Here is an 18002-nt window from a genome sequence, read left to right as displayed (position 1 = left end):
GTTACAGTTTGGTAATATCGTTAGTTTATAGATAAAATTGCTTAGGTTTCAACTGAAAACAAAAAAAAAAGATTTGTCTGTGATTAAAAATACATTATGCCCAATCTGGTAAGTTGGTTAGACTCTCCCCAACGATACCGTTACTCTATTCCTACTTGATAATGATAATCTCAACTAATTACGCGTAGAGAAAACTGGAAGAATTCGGTTTTTCATTGTGGTAATCACAGTCAGGCTTCAGTTTATATGGAATGCGATAATCGCTTGTTAAAAGATTTGCTTTAAGTAAAAACTGCCTTTTATGCCAGACCCAACAACGGTGAGAAAGTACAGAAGAGGCTTTTACTAGAACGGACTGTGTCTCATAGAACAAATGCCTTAGTCTACTCATAGGATAGCTACTTCGTTGAAGCTATTCTCTTCAACCCTGAGAAGAGGATAAATTCAAGATCGTTTTCAATCGGATGAAATTGACCGCCTGCTCCTTTACCGATTTTTCAAAACAATTCGAATACTTTCTGACAGTTTGTTACGTCTGCGTTGGTCATCGCATCCACGATCTTGGCATATAGCTTGATTTTCTATGCCGCTCTGCTGTATTGGCCCGCCAGAAAGAAAACTAATTACTACAACTACCAATCCTATCGCAAGGAAGGAATATGTATGAAACTAGTGTAAAGTATCCTCAATGGGTCGAACGCCAAAGAGGGCCGGAGATAAATACGCAACAGCGTGAAGGTAACCGTTAATGGTTACGGGACTACAAATAGCGTTATTCCAGAGATTGTTTCAAACCCGTAGCCGACCTAGTGGCAAAGATCGTGATCACTGGTGGCGGCCTAGTACCACTTGGATGTTATATTAGGCAGATTTCTGAAAACAGATGTTATTTCATCTTTCGAGAGCTATTTACAGATAACGAACAGTGTCGATGGTGACTGCCAGCGTCCTCGTCCATGGTTTTTCAACGACGTATATGTAACGTATACTTACAGCCGGCAAACACATTTACAACGAACATACTACACACCCGTAAATGTGAGCCTAAAACAGTTCTATTAGGAGGCAATTAGTAAAAACTAAATCTATACGGTGCTTCAATTATTTATAGTTATTGGATATGGTATTTTTTTTTTACTAAAAACTTAAACTTTTGATCCAGGTATTATGTGAGGAAATAATAATGCTTCTAAACTGTTCTATTCCCACCGAACGCAATAATGAAACCACCCATATACATATCTTCAAAAGAGTATGATCATTCTCCGCGACTCCTTACCGATTTTATGGCGAATCGTAGTACTTCATCAGGCTTCAATGATAAATTGTGTTCAGCTGGTTAATGTATGCTACGTAGTCCCGATCCCTTATTATGGATGTTAGTAAAAGGGCCATACACGAAAAATCAACAACTTTACAATATATTCTATCTATAAACTGCATCGGTGTCCCAGAACCAATAGAGGACATCTGGAAGAAATGGAAAGGCGAAAACAGATTATCTGTCAGCCTTTCGAGAAGCTATCTAGTTACTGCCTGTCCTGGACGCTGGAAGTACAAGCTCAGCGCACGCACAAGCCAAATGCTTTACGTCGAATCACTGACTGGGGAAAAAGCAGACAAAGAAAAAGAGACGTGGCTTGCTTGGCCCTCAACCAACCGTTAACGTTAGTCCAACTGTCTGGGTTATCTGCACTGTGACGCTTGTGAGGTTTTAGGCTGAAAACGGCCTCAAGATCATTAATTGGGTTCTTCACTGTAAATTCGTAGTACTTTGCATTCTAGAAGGTAAATAATTTTCATTTGATTTTTCTATGTTCCTATCATTTATATTGCCTGTGTCTTGTAGTATGCGTGCTAGTATACGGCAGCTTTTTCCCAGACAGGATATCATAATAGAGCATCGCGAGCTATAAACAGTGTCAAAAATATTCCAGAGTTTGAACCTTTTTAAAGGACCACTGCCTTTAAAGCACTAAACCTGCGCCACAGAGAAACATCTGATTTCTTTAACTATTCGGTAATAATGATTGGTTTACCTTTTTTTTTTGATGAACGACAATCAAACACATTGATTCACTGACTTAGCCAGTTCAACCGTGCTTCGGTTCTACTTGACATGATTTTTCAAAGCCAAACTTACTCTGCGTTATGAGAAGTTTCAGCTTTGTTCTTTTCTTCCGTGACAAGTTACTTTTGTCGTAGGTGTTACTCGTAGCGTGACAATACGTAGGATCTTTTCAGAAAGTCATCATAAGAAGAACGCTAATGTTTGCTTCTAGGCGAAGACAGAAAGAACATGAACTGGCAGCGGCTGAAGCTCACTTGATTTCATATATTCAAACAGAAACGATGCAAAAAACTAGCTGAGAATAGCTCTATCAAAAGATTTGTGGCTCCTGAGTTCCCGTCCTCAAGAACAACGACCTTTCTCAACATAGATTGCATTTGAAATTATTTACAACGACTCCTTCATTTTGATTATCGGCTGGGCAATGCGCGCTGTGTGTTTCAAAGCGTATTCATCTAATTAGTATTGCAACGGAAGTTACTTATGAGCCATAAGAAAAGCGTTTCCAATATTGTCTGTAATAGTATATGAAGGATATATAGTATGAGATTTGTAGTTTGCTCCATATCACAGAACTGACCTACTTCAGACTCCTACAGCCACAATGATGCTTCAAACAGTGACGCATAACCTATGTTAGTTAAATGAAAGAATCTGACCGTGCAGTCGAGTTAACGGTGGTATGCCCTTGTGATGTGAACTACTTCCAAAATTATTTACCCCCATATGTGCATAATAATATACGAACAAGTATTCAGCAAGTAAATCTTCATTTATACTCTTCGCGGTAGAAATAATAGCGCATCAACATGACCAGGTCAAGCCAGATCTTGACATAGGACCAATTCTAGTTACGGAACTTAGTTACTACGTTCTACATCAGTTGCCGTTATTCGGAACGTTTCTAAGTGCGGGGTGTGCCAAGGGTCTTACTTGCCAAACTTGGCTATCTACTGATACCGCCATGGCTGCTCTCCTTTCTCCGATGATGAGATCTACATCGGTCTTTCGGATGCTTACAAGGATCCCCTGAGAGGCATCCTGAGGCATTCTAAGGCTGATACCAACTATCAATACTTTCCACCCTCGCTTGTCTTATACCGGCCCTCTACTTTTTTGCCGCTGCTAGTTGGGCCATTACCGTTGGGCCTTGGAGACCTTTCGTGTCTTGTTCTTCTATGTCTGCGGCGGCTAACTGATCTCCTTGGGTGCGGAACCTTCTCCCTTTACTCATCGAATTCGCTTACTATTTGACCAATGCTTACAGGGTCCACCGAATAAAGGTCAGTGTTACTCGTTCAGGCCAGTTGGCGAATAGCGCTAGCCCTGCAGGAGGCTATCACTTGTTGGCAAGCAGTAAGTTGCTAAGAACGAAATTGAGTTTCGCGCTCGGTTAGCTTTTTTTCTTTCTTTTTTCCGCTTTGCACGCTTGATAAAAGGAGTGAGTATTACTGACGAATCGGGTCAAAACTGAGCAATGTTTAGTGGAGGAGCTACTAAAAGTATAGTATTTATTTAGCAAGCAGCTAGCTAAGCACTGGTTCTTTGTCAAAAGTGCCTGCGGCATTACCATCCAGAATCTATAAGCTCTTATTTCCAAGCAGGCTATCTAGAGAAGGTTAGCATTTGAACAAAGTCGGATCCTCAATGACAACAACAACGACAGCAGCGACAACGCACCAACAACAACAGTCAAAGCTTGAGCGTTAGAGGAGTGGCATAGAATGAATGCCTGATCTTTCCGGTTGGTCACTTTGGTCTATTTCAGATATACAATATAATACAAATGATATAACACAATATCAAACACACTCGTTACTAATTATTAGTAGCATCATTATTTACTTTAATTATTGGACCATTCTCTAAGCGGCACGGGCTTACTATTGGGCTTGGTACCTTTGATTTTCAATAGGTTGCTCATTGCGTAGATTACGATTACTGCGAGCAATAGGGAACTGATCGTCTATGTTTGTAATGACTAACTAAAAAAACTGGCTTATGAGCACAACAGATTCTCTATGAACGCCACATCGTGCGCTCACCTTTCGTACAAATAAATTCCGAGCCTTGCCGAGTGTATCAACGGATTTCTAAATAAGAACACCATATTTTTTACCAATATATATATGAGTGAATAGTTTCGCATGGCAATGCCGCCACTAGAACTAACAGTACGGTTTCCGTAGAAGTCATAGGCGCAGTGAGCGATAAAGAGAATGCTTCGACTAAGTATGAAACGATATTTAGGTATGTGCGATCTTAAAAAGGGCCAGCCAACAGCTACGTTGGGGGTAGTAGAGGGGTGGAAGGGTGAGGAGTATAGAGAGGAAGTGGTGTATCGATCTATTGGCCTAGGCAATAAGTGGGGCTAGCTGGACTACTGCTGCCAAAATCGGGTCGCGGACCTTTTTCCCCTCTCTCACCCTATCTGTTTCGCCTTATGTCGTCTTTTTGGTTCTGTGTCGCCGCCCTTTACTGCTGCTTTTTCTTTCTTTGCCATCTTAGCCAATCGAACCGTTCTGCAAGTTCCAGAGTTTCTCTACTGAAGATAATCAACTCTAACGCCGGCAAGGCAACCGCAAGAGAGAATGTGCCCCCCCCCACCCCACCCCCCGCAACACTTCAGTCTTCTCTGTATATGGTATCGTAAAGGCGGGGTTTTGGTGTGGGGCTCATTGGCCGCATGGCGCTTGCGTCGGACCATTCAGCCGCCACATTCATGCGTGCAGCATGAAACTAGCACGGGCTACCGCCGTTTACGAAAGGCCCCTTCCGCGCGGTGGTACTGCTCCCAACGCTGCCGTCGCTACTCTTGCCTAAGCAAGGCTACCCATGCTTAGTAGTCGAGTGGGCTCGGCTCGGCATCAACCCCTCGTGAGATGGCGAGAGGTACTCAGATTGAGGAACAATTAGGGATCAAGACTAAAGTTTTGAAGCAGCACCGAAGGGGGCTGTTACTGCCGGCACAGAGGAGGTTGCCGAATTCGTCTGGACCAACCAGTCGGCGACGCGATTAAGTGGAGTGTGAAATTTCCATTTGCATCGTCATTAGGTGCAGAAGATGCGGTAGAAAGGAGACAACGACTTGTGTTCGGATACGTCATTTAAGCAGGATAACGGGTTTGCAGATATGTCTAGGAAAGAATGGTCGAGTTGCAAAACTCGAAGCCTGCTCGATCTCGTGAGACGGCCCCTCTTTAGGTTCGGAGAACTTTTGACCATCGAACTGCTGGTGCGCCGAGTAGACAATAGACCGGCAAAACATCTGTTTCGTTTCTTCCTCTATTCGTTCTGTCAAGCAGTTTCTCAATGGGCCAAATTGTCACTAAGAAGCCAACGTTTTCCTTTTGAAATTGGTGCATAACGTGGTTTCGTCAATAGGAGGTATATGCGCATCAGTGGTATATTCGAGTCTATGCGATAATTCCCTCTATACACAGTGTGTGCTGTTAGCTCATGTTCATTTAGACGCAGACTTACTGAAGTTCAGCTGGCACGATAATCGCAGGTTTTTTGTGTGATTCTATATGATAAAGCGGTTGCAAAGCAGAAGGCATGAGTGCTACTGGAAGGCGCAATGCCTCGAGATGACAACAGCGAGGAACTTAATAAACCTGGATACATCCAAGTTGAGTGAAACCGAGTACAAGCCTCGCATAAATATAGCACTTTAACAAAATGGTAAAATTTTATTAAACCTAAGTATGAAGTATGGTTTTCATTCCTTCTAAACCGCACTTTGAAGTTCATATTAATAGGTGTTAATTTCTTCAGTTCTCTAAGCGAAACGCACGTTCGAGGTAGGATATTGTACCCCAAATGGGAAATTCATGTACACTCACAAATCGACTTTTTATATCTTGTCCATCTTTCAATGCCTCTTAGGACAAGCTAATAGTTAAAAGCATTGCTGCCGTCGGGCTCGAAACAGGCTTTCGGAAGAAATCTGGGACCAGCGTTGGCACAAAACATCCACGCAAAAATCAAACCCATTCGGGGCAGTGCCTCCGCTGGATAGAAGGCTTAATAGGTAGAATTGGTTTATTTTGTAGTAGAATGACGTGACAAAAATTATCAAATACATCAATTATCGATAAATAATAACGTATATATACAAACAAATTGTTTAGAGACGCGACTTTTATGTCATTGGCCATATTTCTTTTTATTAACTGCAAGCTAAAATTATATTAACATTCTGACCATTTGCCAGAACATTCTGACAGATTGCTAGACAGTAAATATGTATAAAGCTTGCTTGTACTCTACCAAGTTTTTTCTCATTGCCAAACCACTTACAAGGTAAATTTGAAAAATGAAATAAATCATAAAATGTTTAATAATAATATAGCGTAAACTATGTCACCCCTTGCAATCTGGCACAGTTTACCGTACCCAATACAATGCAAGTCATGTGTTCATAGCGACTGGCTACGTACGACATAACACAATGCGAGTGTCTAAAGTAGATACTACTTAAAAGTCTGTTTCTTTCCCTACAATGCTATCCGTCATGGTATCTATCAATACCGCCGGAACTCTGCGTCTGTTCATTCGATCCAAGGCGACTTCGAAGTCGGACTGGGCTGACGTTTGGTCGCCTGCTGAAGCTTCATCCTGCGAAGAACTAGGTACAAGATGGACCCAACCGTATACAGTTTTCGAGGGGAGCTTCCTTACCCCATTCCATAGAGAATATGTTAATATGGACGAGTTAATCGTTCTTGCGATTTGCCTGATAGCCGTTGAAAGTTTGTGGCAGGTTTATATCGGGCACTTGACTGCTATACCGACCACATACTGTAGCTACTAGAACAGCGTTGCGGAAATGAGCGTTCGAGTTGCGCTGGGTAAAAGAGGTAAAGATTCTCAGTTTAGACCTCAAAAGTGTTTCTTCGCTAGCTGGCTCAATACACGCGGCACGAAACGAAGGAACGACGAAGACACAACGGCAAGGAGGGAAGAAGCGGACGACAGTTTATGTAGCGGAAGCAATGTTACAGCCTTTTTGGATGCTTCACCACGCCTTTTCGTCTTTGAATCGAACTGAAAATGTATTTATTTTACTAATGAGCTATGTAGTGTGGCCGTACGAAATGCGATAATAAAGATAAACTTACCATCGCGATTATAAAAACATATTTTGAAACCGCAAGTTACAGAGTCCTCAATCTCCGGAGACGCCAAGTTTAGTTCACCATTTCACCTGTGAAATGAAATTTACAGCCGCTTGTTTTCTTGATTTGCAGAGGACAACCTGCTGGGATTGTTACGGAGCGTGGACAAAAATATTTATATACATGGATAGACCTGAGCTGATAACGTCTCATTCTGAGACATTGGTTCGCATTGGAACGAAGCACCCTATGTTTCACCATTTTTCTCCATATATTTGCACCACCCCACTATTTATCCGTGCGTGTGTTCATCCACTATTCTTCATATCAGACGAAAGTCAGTTATTTCTAATATAGGAGAACAGCGCAGATTCATTAGAATAGGGATAGAAGATCCGCTGGCACTATAAGAACGTGGACCAGATATTGCACTGTATGTATTATGTCTAATATGGTACATCCTATATGTTCTGTATGTACTCGAACTTGACGAATTGATCTCCTAAGTTATTAACTTCCTTAATTACTGAAACACGGATCTGAGGAATATTCCACTTGGAAAAAACGGACTCCTTGATTTTTTTCCACGGTCTTTCTCCATGAAGCGGTTTAATGGAAATTCTGGAACACATTGATATTTCAACAGTACTTTCCGGGCTAATTCTTTAAACGCTTCAACATGTTCAAGGAATTAAGGTCAACCTAACCTTGAAATAGCAAAATAACAACAAGGGTGTAAATCACATAGTGACTGGTTTGATAAAGAGGGGCATAAACGTGGACTGCTTCGCTGGATAGTTGTATCCGAACTCACTGGCTGCCGCGGGAAGTTGCTGCATGACCCTATAGAAAGTTACTCGTTACCTAGCAGAATCAAAAGAGGTGCTTCTCAATTTCTTAGGCAACCACTATATTCACAAGGCTTTGCATTTTAATATCTCAGTGTAAACAATATTCCAGCAATGAGCGAATTGTACAGTTCACGCTAAGTTAATGAACCACAGTGAACCGTTCAATGAGATCCATTTAATCAATTGTATACTATATGTATGCATCAATTTGGTTTGTCAATAACTGTAGGTTCCGGGTGAGGAGCAATATATACAAGTGTATATTATTAACATTTATGTTCAGATAATTGCCAGGCTTAATTATGACGGGAATACAGAGAGTGCCACAGCAGGACAAGCAGGAAGGCGCAACTAGGTCATAAAAACACTGGATTGAGTTTGGCCTCAGAACTTGTGTTCTGGCCGAGCACACGAACTTTCAGGTTAGATTCGAAGGAATAACAGCTAGATAACTTCCGGTATCCGCGTATGATACGAATCACGTACGAGAAAAGAATGAATAAGTGAATCCTATGCACATAGATAAAAACCGGCGGACGCTGCCGATGTCATAATTATTGACCTGATGAGATACATTATTGCTTTACTAATTTGTGTTGTTTGTTATGTATAGATGCTGAAATTCGTCAAAGTAGTTACGTGAGCACTTCCCAGAAAGCGATGACAAAGAGTGGCCAGTGTGCGTATATCCCTAACGAATAGAGAAATACGTATTTGTATCATTAGTTGAACTACTCTCTGCTGATAAATGCAGTATCATCTGTTAGAGCAATTTATTTTTCAACACTTCCCTTCCTTTATGGAAGCCGTAATATTAAGCGTATCCATACGACCGAAGGTCTCGATTGACGACGATTCGGCCTTCGGAAACAGAGAAAAACCCGCGTCGTAGAAATCGCTAATAAGAATAATGGTAATTGTCGCCAGGTTTTGTACCCTTTGCCGCGTTCACATCGATTCGTGCTCCATTCCATTACCTAAATAGGAAACACTATCCGTTTTCATCGTCCCGTTTATGTGGAACTCTTGCTGTTAACATTTCGGCACAATGATCACGTCAATGATTAGTTCGTACAACAGCGGCGGCGACAGCGATCGAATCAGAGGAACGCCCACATTGAGGAGCTTTCATCAAGGTCGTTGAGACGCTTTTATGCTTTCCGGCCCCCTTTTGTCGTAGTAATACTAATCGAAGATAGATACTGTTTGTTCGTTTTGTCGGTACATCATTTTGCTCCTTCCATTAGCGTCTTCGCCGCTGTAGAGTTGGGGCCGACTGGATCTTCGTTAGTCTACTCAGTTATCCCAAAGACGGCTTGAGCGGGTGAGCCAGCGGGATGATGGGTATAAAAAAGAAAACGAGTTTTCTTCTGTTCGTAGCAGTTGAGCCACCCAATACGTGGATTCGTTGAATCTACTATCAGAGTCATATGAACGCTTATTTCGCATAGGTATCGTTAATTACTTATATGGAACAAAATTAGCATCATGTGATTATTATTTGAGCGACTAGCGCAAAGGTAGGCGTTAGTACCGCAAAAATTATAACTGTTTTGCCTTTTTTGAAAGCATTTTCCAAAATAAATACGCCATTTCAATATGTAGATGGATGGTAAACCATGCACGACGATACGGTCGAGTGTACTGATCTATGTGTCTTATTGTTGTATATGTTCTCTATGTGTGTCCTTTTGAAAAATCTATCGGCCTCGAGTGGTGATGCGCCGCATGTTTGTCGATTAATACATATCTAATCTATACGAGTCCGTAGTCCTTAAATCGGAAGGTCCCACAATACAGCTGATCCTAATCTTAGGGATAAGGCAAGCAACCTATTAATATTTGATTACGTGAAAAAACAGATCTACTCGAACAAACAATATATTATTGAATTGCTAATATTGTTTATCAGTAGCGATAACAGCCTTTATGACTAAGTTGTATCAGTGTCGTAAATACTTATAGCTCGATTCTAGCCATATGGTTGAAATGGAATTTCAAACGCTACTCTAGAAGCGCAGCGTGACCTAGTTTCACAAGACAAAATATGCAAGCTATACAACTAGAACCTATTTTCTTTTTGAATAGTGTCTGAAGGTTGTCAAATCGTTCTTTGTGCTTGGTTTGAAAGGTGTTCTATGTTTATTGCAAAAAAAAAAGCCGATGGCCTCCGAGTATCTCGAGGCCGTCAAATTACCATAGATTTTACTAGATGATTAATGAAAATATCAGAGATAAGGATCCTAAATGTAAAACGAGAATCAATAATCAAACGTATACAATAGTTGAGAAGAAGCGCGTCCTGTCCTTGTAACGACATAAACTAATAGTACAATTTAAACATAATAACGCTATAATATTATAGGCGTAACATACAATAATGAACTGCCTTAAGCTGTTCTGTCTGTGCTACGCTAAATACATAGGCATTTTTGTAAATTCATATTATCGTTGTTGCAAGCAAGGATTCAACACGTTAACACACTCTGAACTCGTTTATCTAGTCCGACCAATCTACCTATTCGCGCTGCCAACTGTGTATAAGTATGTGTTCAGCGGAGTGCGCTTTTGCTTGATACAAGTGAATCACCTGAATCAACTTAGGCAATCAGAAGCCGGCACCTTCTCACCTTTTCGCCAGACCTACCTTGTTGCGTCCATCAACGAGCAATTCCTGTGGCTGTTCGTCTCAGAACGCGACCGTGTAATGGCTATGGCGGAAGGGGGCACAGCTGGTTCGGCCGGCGGGGGCCAGCGGCCACAGTCTGTTGCTAGCTGCCCCCACTATAATGTCGAGTCCCGTTCGCTTCGACTCCCGCATTCGCACGCGGTCTCACACGAAGAGCAAAAGCCGGGACAAAAGAAAAAGTCAGAACGATTGTAGGAAAAAACGTTAAGATACTACGTGAAGCAGAAAAAGAAAAGCTCATTTGTGTGCATTTCCATTACAAGTGTATCTAACAAGCTCCCGTGTTCTGTGCCGCCGCTGCTGCTGGTGCTGTAGCAGCGCGACAGCGGTGGCGGCCGAGGCTACCGCCGCCCGGGGGTGGTTCCCGCGCTACTGAGTCCTCTGCTATTACCACTACTCAGTGTTACTACGGCTTCGTGTCCTGCTTTCAGATTCCACGAACATCTTAGCGGTACCGAACGCCCGGTCTTTGCCGGACAATCTTGCCCAGCCTCTTTCGAGCGGCGTTAACAAAAAACCTTTTTGAGTGGACGGCGTGGCGGCGGCGACATCTTCCTGCAGTCCTTTAAAGATAACGAGGGAAAAAACCGAACTAGAGCTGTTTACGCTGATGCTGCTACCAGCGTCGCTTTTGCTGAGAGTAATAGAAGTAAGGTCAGACTTTTAACTGCTGCTGCAGCCGGTGGTACCAGTGTTACCAAGCAGGGAATGAATGGGGCCAGGTTCGTTGATCTGAAAGGTAATTTCCACTATTGCGACTCTGCCGACGTAGCCAACGGTGCTCACTGGGAGAACTGCGCGGCTTCAGAGGGAAGGAACTCGGTCCCCGGCATTGAGAGGCGGGCCGGATGCTGTCTTTTCCGTATTGCACTGCGTTGACCAGGATCGAACGGGTGAGGGCTAGGCGCGAGTGGGTAGAACTTGTCTCCACAGTGTTGCACTCACAGCATCAGCTAGTCAGCACTGTTGGGTAGGCTGGGCCCATTTGTTTCGCTTCGAATGGGCTTGAGACCTGCTGTTAGCCTCTCGTTTATATATATATATATTATACATGTGCGCCAGTTGATGGCCAATGGCTGCACTGTTGCTGATACCACTACACAGCCTTAACCGGTGCTAGAAAAGCCGACAGCCACTATCCGATCCGTAGCCTCCGCTGTTGCTCTAGTCAACGCGGTGCACAAGCTAAGAATAAACAGCAGACGCAGAGAGGGAGAAAGCAAGGGGTTCAGGGGTGCACATTAGGACAAGCGCAGCACTACGAGGAGAGACGCGTCACCTCCAGCACCAGCATGATTAAACAAGATGCGGCTAAAGGAGGCAAAAAGCAAGGCCAAGGGACAAGAAAAACGATCGTGATTGTTAGAGTTGTTGCTGCAGTAACAACGTAGTCACAGTTAGTGCCGTTATTACTAGAGTCGCCGCTGTCGCTGTTACTATCTACTAGCTATTACAATGCATTATTCTGCGTGAATAAGAGAACAGGCTACAGCGGCGACGAGTAAGAGGCAAGGGCAATGTCGAATGTGGCTTAATAGTCTTTCGCAGGGAAACATTTGCCCGCTGTACTCTCCGACATGTTAAGCGTGACCTAGATGGACAACCAGAAAAAAAACGTCATAACAATGTCAGCTGGCGGAATCACTAGCTCCTGTGTATACTCTAAAGCGACACCACTCATGCACAAGAGTAAATATCTCTCCTTTTGTTGTATTTGGTTTTCGGTAGCGGACATGCTCGCCATAGACATGTCAGCCTATGCAGGATTTGTTTTACCTATATATATATTATATACTATATTTTTGATAGGTAATCGGTGAATTCAAATTTGGCTGAAAAACGTAAGAGAATATTTTTTTAGCTATATATAGAAAGCTGCGTAACTTCTTATATACGATTCACATCTGCTACAAAGCTCCCAAAAGGATTCTGTAGCCGAATAACGCGCTTACGATTCCCATTGCTGGCCGTGTGTGTCAGCCGATTGAAGCCATGTAATTACTGTAAACTTAAACTTTTTCTCTAGTAGCCCGTGTACTATGTAAACAGATATCATATACAATTTGTCCTGGAAGAAAATCCTATTTCGACCTGGTCTCGTATCATGCGGTGGTCGATGCAGCTCCAATGTACTGAACGTTGACATTACGCGAGGCATGTCGCAGTAATGGCCGAGTAACGACGATTACCTCAGCGTTCAATGTTCATTGTTGCGTTCCCCAAGAACCACACGAATAGAGCTACCTTGAAAATGAATGGTGACAACCGGTGAAGCCTGCTTCCGGCTTCGTGTTGTGTTTCGAATGAAATAGCCTTACGTTCGAGCGCGTGCATGACTTTTTGGCCCCTGGATATTACCGCTGTGTTCGCTGCAGTAGCAGTCGATTAAAAGGGGCTTTCCTCATTTTCCAAAAGGTTCGAAGGAAATCTTAGCGGCTTTCTGACGGAGAGGCGTTGCTACAAAGACGTCTGCGGCGGGCCCAATTCAAATCAGATGCAAACGAAATAGGATGAAAGCCATGTCGAAGTGTTGTATGCGGTGAGTTCATTCGAAAATAGAAAATGATTGAAAAAGTTTTCTTGTCGCACACATCGAGGGACCATTTAATTGCAAATGAATTTGTACTAGTAGCATTATTGCAATAGAATGCGAAATCGTTTACGTAACGTGGCGTTTGTTACGGCCTACTTGCCTGAGTAATAGCATTCTGTAGTCTGGGTCTATAAATAATCGAATTAAGGTCCTATGTGTTGCCTATCGAGTTGGATTTTTGTTGGCAATTATAGCCACGCGAACTGTTACCGCCGCTTGAACCTGTCCTGTTCATGTGTTACCGTATTATCAATCGTTGATTGCTATTAGTGTATCAGTTACGTGAGGCGGCACCTTCTTTGACCTGTTATTTTTTATTAATCAAATGTTCCTTAATTGTGATGCTTAAATGATTTAAGCGGTAATGTCGCTTGAAAGAGTATTTATCATAATACCAACCAATTTTACCCCACTCAGTGTTTATACTACGCTACACTGGCGCCCGGCTCTTTACCGTGCTGAATCATGCGCTTCTAGTACGTCTGTTTCTAGATAAACGTTCTTCACTGTTCACATACGTCTGTTTTCGATAAATCAACGAGTCAATTAGCGCACGAGGGTTCAGTATACGCTAATTGATTGCTCGAAGAAACGGTTCAGCTAAACTGTGATACCTAACTCAGTTTTTATCTAAAGTGCATGCTGAAAGTATTATGACGCGAACAGATAATCTATGAGTCGTTATCTATGGTGGCTACCCTTCGGTTTCGTGCCAAGATCGTCGAACGCTATAAACATGCGTCTGTATATAAGAAGGCCTATGCTGTAAGCCTACGATTGATTATACTTCTTTGTTTGTTGATACGAAATCTAAATGCTCGATAGCTTTTCGCAGCGCGTCATAAACCGAGCACGAAGTTAAAATAACAATTTAAATTAAGTATTCAGATTAAAACGTTGCGTTAACGTATTTTAGAATGTGCCCAACGTATAGACTCATCGATTTTATTGCAGGACACGCTTTATTACCTTAGTGATATGACTTCAAATAGCCGGATACGCTAGATCGTGACCCCCGAGCAAAGCTAGATGCGACAAGATCGCTAACATAACCTGGTGAAAAATTGACTTTCGTCACAGATATAGACTTGCTACAATTACATGTGCTATAGGCAAGATGTGCCAAGCATGGAGAGCAAGATATGCTGACTAACCAGACTGATAGAACGCATACGCGTGTTATTATAATGAGGCACATTTTGTAAACGCAAGAGACGCAGCGAGGGGGTAGGGATGGGCCTGAATCGGGCTATATTTTCCAACCACGGGCGAGAGATAACAGAAGCGCTGCCCAGGGCAGTGCCAACCAATCGCGAATTGTCGCAATGGTGCTATCGCTAAGGAGCAGTCGTCGCAACGATGAAACGCGCACGACGAAGGTCGAAGAAAAGCCTCCTGCTGTTACAGTTACCCAAAATAGCAATGAAACAACCAGCAAACGGCGAAGATAAGACTAGCGAGGATGGCAAAGAGCTGCCGGAAACGAAAAGATTCATTTCGTAACTCCAACCCCTTTTCGTACACCCAGGCGCATCCAAAAAGATAGTCAGAAAAACGACGATAAGAAAAAAAAACAAAAATTACTTTTTTTGTCACCTCCGCCATCCCTATTCTTCCCTACAAAAAATTCGTTCGCTTCCTGTACTCACTGCGACAAGACCGCAACGAACGGCTGCAAGGGTAGAATCTGTTTGTGAATAGCTAACTGTAATCGAAAAGGAACGCCTGTATGTCTTACAGCACCAAGGATGAAAGTGTGAGCATAGGTCATGGGTTACAACACAATTTACTAACCTCAGCCACTAAATAAAAAGAAATTTACCTTTGAGGTATAACTAGTCCAGCTTCTAAAGCTATAAAGCTGCGGTATGAACTAAATCTATTAGATAATGAACTGAAGTACTGTTCTAGGCACACTACACAGATTTTTCAATCATTCTGCACGATTCTTCAAAAAGAAAATAAAAATGCCGACTTAATGTATAAGGCGTCATTCTTGAAAAGGACGCGTCTTGGCTGCTTTTGGTGTTCACTTTTTTCAAACTTCGACTAATTTCCTTGTAACTTTACAGCTAATCCTGTTCTGTAATTGTTGCTTGCCAGCTGTTGCGGTCCGCTTGTGGCTCGTCTAGGAGATGCTTAAATAAAGATCACAACTTAGGAAGGTCTTATGGAAAGACAACTCACGAGGTCAAGGTTACTTTTCATCGCTTTTTTGGAAGCCCATCTATACTTAACGGTACCTTTTTTCTGAGATAATAATAGGCCGCAATAGAGAAAGTAATATATTGCTGATTGATCGTATCGTTACTAACAACGGTCTGTCTTCCCTGCATAAATTGGTTGTGTGGTAGTACTCGTTGAATAGTAACGGATGGATCGTAAACTTTTTAAATTGTGCAAGTTGCAAATCCTTAACTAGGCTATAGTTTTATAGAAAAATAGAAATCTATACAACAATAAATAACCGTAAATTAAACCATATGATCCTTCTGCGTAACCTACCCAGATGTATGAATGTCAAGGTTTTTGTTGTCGCCTCTGCAGGACACGAAGAATAGCCTGTGTAGCGATAGCCTTAAGTAACGTTGCCAGCTAGATAATTCAGTTCTTAAAACACTCGGACCGCTTGGGGTGGAAGAGGCATATTAAAGTTTCCCCGACTACAACCGAGGGCTGGTGTCAGGCCGTGTTACACAGCCCGTTCAGACATAAAGTCACAAATCTTGGGCTGTAAAATAGCTATTTTAAAGTAAGATCTAATATCATCCGGTCAGTTCATGTGAGTGGCTATACAGTCTAGCGGTAGCCCTTCTAATTGAACATGATAAACTTGTGTGATAGTTCAAACGAAACTGAGACGCAACGATGTTTTTTTAGCACGTGTTCGCTCATTGTGTGCTCATCAAGACCGCCATCTGCAACATAAGAACATTTTTCATAGGTACGTTCTTAAACATTTGAGTTTCACTTCGGGATCAAAGAGCTCCTCTGTGATTACCTAAAAAACCCAACAACAGCTATTGTTTAGCATTAACCTATAATCACTAACTTTGCGATTTCATATTACCTGAATAGAAGCAATATTTGAAGTAACTTGAGGGATTGTGCTGTCTTTTGATACTAAGTGAAATGCTCCAACACTCTACGGTTATAAGATTATATAGTATATATATATATATATATAAAGATATAACGTAAATTTAGTTGTTTGCATCATTGATTAGTCTATTGTAGGGGAGTGTGGACACAGTGAGAGCTATACCTTGCATGCTTGTGAAACAAAAGCTAAGTTATATAAACTTTAAGAAGAAATATATTAGCCAATTCAAATGATTTAGATGCGGCACTCGCGTTTTACCTTGAAGTAAAAGTTGTTCCCACACTTTAAACTTGCATTTAGGATCATATTTATATTTATGAATGCCATACTGTTGCTGTTATTCGAGTGCATCTTGATAACATCCTCTGTTATTATCTACTCCCTTAGGCGTAACGGATCACTCAACGTCATCAGCTCGTTACACCGTCTGTCTCATCCTAAATTACCGATCATGTACGTAATAGCTACTGTATATATGCAGGACACTCTGGGAGTGGCCTTTTTGACAGTCATGTAACACATACGAGCTAGACAACGTGTTTCAAGCTAACCTGACGTATTTCGACACCTTCAATGAGCTTTCCCGGTACTTCCGTATGCATTCATCAGCTTTTACCCTGCTTCCAGCTGCGCAACAAATGTCTTGTTGAATTCAAGCCATCCCATTAAATTTAGCATCCCATGTCATAATAATACCTATACTTTTTAACTATACCATGTAAAGCAGATGTCTAAAAGGCCTATCAAGTAGAACAGATTGGTTAAGGTTTGAATTTGTATCTATCAAGCACGAGAAAAAACGTATAGATGTTAAAGGAAATCTTCATGTTTTTGAAAACGAATCAATTATATTTTCGTTCCTACACCCTCCCCCCCCCCAAAGGTAGACGACTAAACGGATTTGGTGGTGGAAGTTTTTGGTACGTCTTACGGATCCTCGTCTCCCAACAGGGCTTATCAAGGCCCACTTGAGGTTAAAAGGTACAGCTTCTGTGCATCATCTAGATGGGGCAGCCTTCCTTGGCCCTTCAGCGTATGAAAGTCGATAGTTAACGGTAAGACACTACATGATCGTTGCCACATGAGCAAAGGTAACTGCAGAGTTAATTATGCTATCTATAGAGCCTTCTAAGGAAAGAATACGCCGATATCCAGCAGGTGCGAGACGAATCAACTGAAACCTTGTACGTGGCACTAGGAAACAAGCTTAGCCTCGAACGTGGCCGGCCACACTCTACTCTGTAATGATCATATTTGTATGGTGCTAACTAAATGATGAAACTATGAGGAAGCACTACCCTAATTACGATAGAATTGAGAAATTTTGTATGAAAGCAAATTTCTAGTGAACGACACTGTCTATCGAGGTGTTTACTATGGTAATAGTAAGACTGCTGTTAGCAGAAATTATTTCGGTAACAGTCTACTTTCATAAATGACGACATAACCATCGTGACAGGTATGTTTGTTTTGTTAAGGTATTTATTATAGGTTGGATCACCGTGGCGCCCATAGGACTAGATCAAATTAATCAAAACGTATTATCGAACTAATTGATTATGTACTTAAGGATAT

The 18002-nt window shown here is 42.0% G+C and overlaps 1 protein-coding gene across 17 annotated transcripts in view; it reads left to right on the top strand.

The window, feature by feature from the left end:
• The first annotated feature begins 12246 nt into the window (after nucleotides 1–12246).
• LOC111252268 (uncharacterized) overlaps nucleotides 12247–18002 on the top strand; it is a 28893-nt gene continuing 23137 nt past the window's right edge. For 6 of the 17 annotated variants that reach the window (XM_086976702.1, XM_086976706.1, XM_086976701.1 and 3 more), the window contains exons 1-4: nucleotides 12247–12420; nucleotides 16205–16268; nucleotides 16815–16880; nucleotides 17315–17482. In XM_086976702.1, coding sequence (XP_086832828.1) covers nucleotides 12327–12420; nucleotides 16205–16268; nucleotides 16815–16880; nucleotides 17315–17399 — 309 coding nt within the window. In that variant the 5' untranslated portion in view covers nucleotides 12247–12326 and the 3' untranslated portion in view covers nucleotides 17400–17482. Of the gene's footprint in view, nucleotides 12421–13146; nucleotides 13271–15396; nucleotides 15564–16204; nucleotides 16269–16814; nucleotides 16881–17310; nucleotides 17993–18002 lie in introns of those variants that run through there. The other 11 variants (XM_086976710.1, XM_086976709.1, XR_015318513.1 and 8 more) reach the window with 11 other exon arrangements.

Source organism: Varroa destructor, unplaced genomic scaffold (genome assembly GCF_002443255.2).
Source record: "Varroa destructor unplaced genomic scaffold, Vdes_3.0 BEIS01000001.1, whole genome shotgun sequence".
Taxonomy (NCBI): domain Eukaryota; kingdom Metazoa; phylum Arthropoda; class Arachnida; order Mesostigmata; family Varroidae; genus Varroa; species Varroa destructor.
Note: the sequence above shows the minus strand (reverse complement) of the source record. Positions and strands in the feature narration are given on the sequence as shown.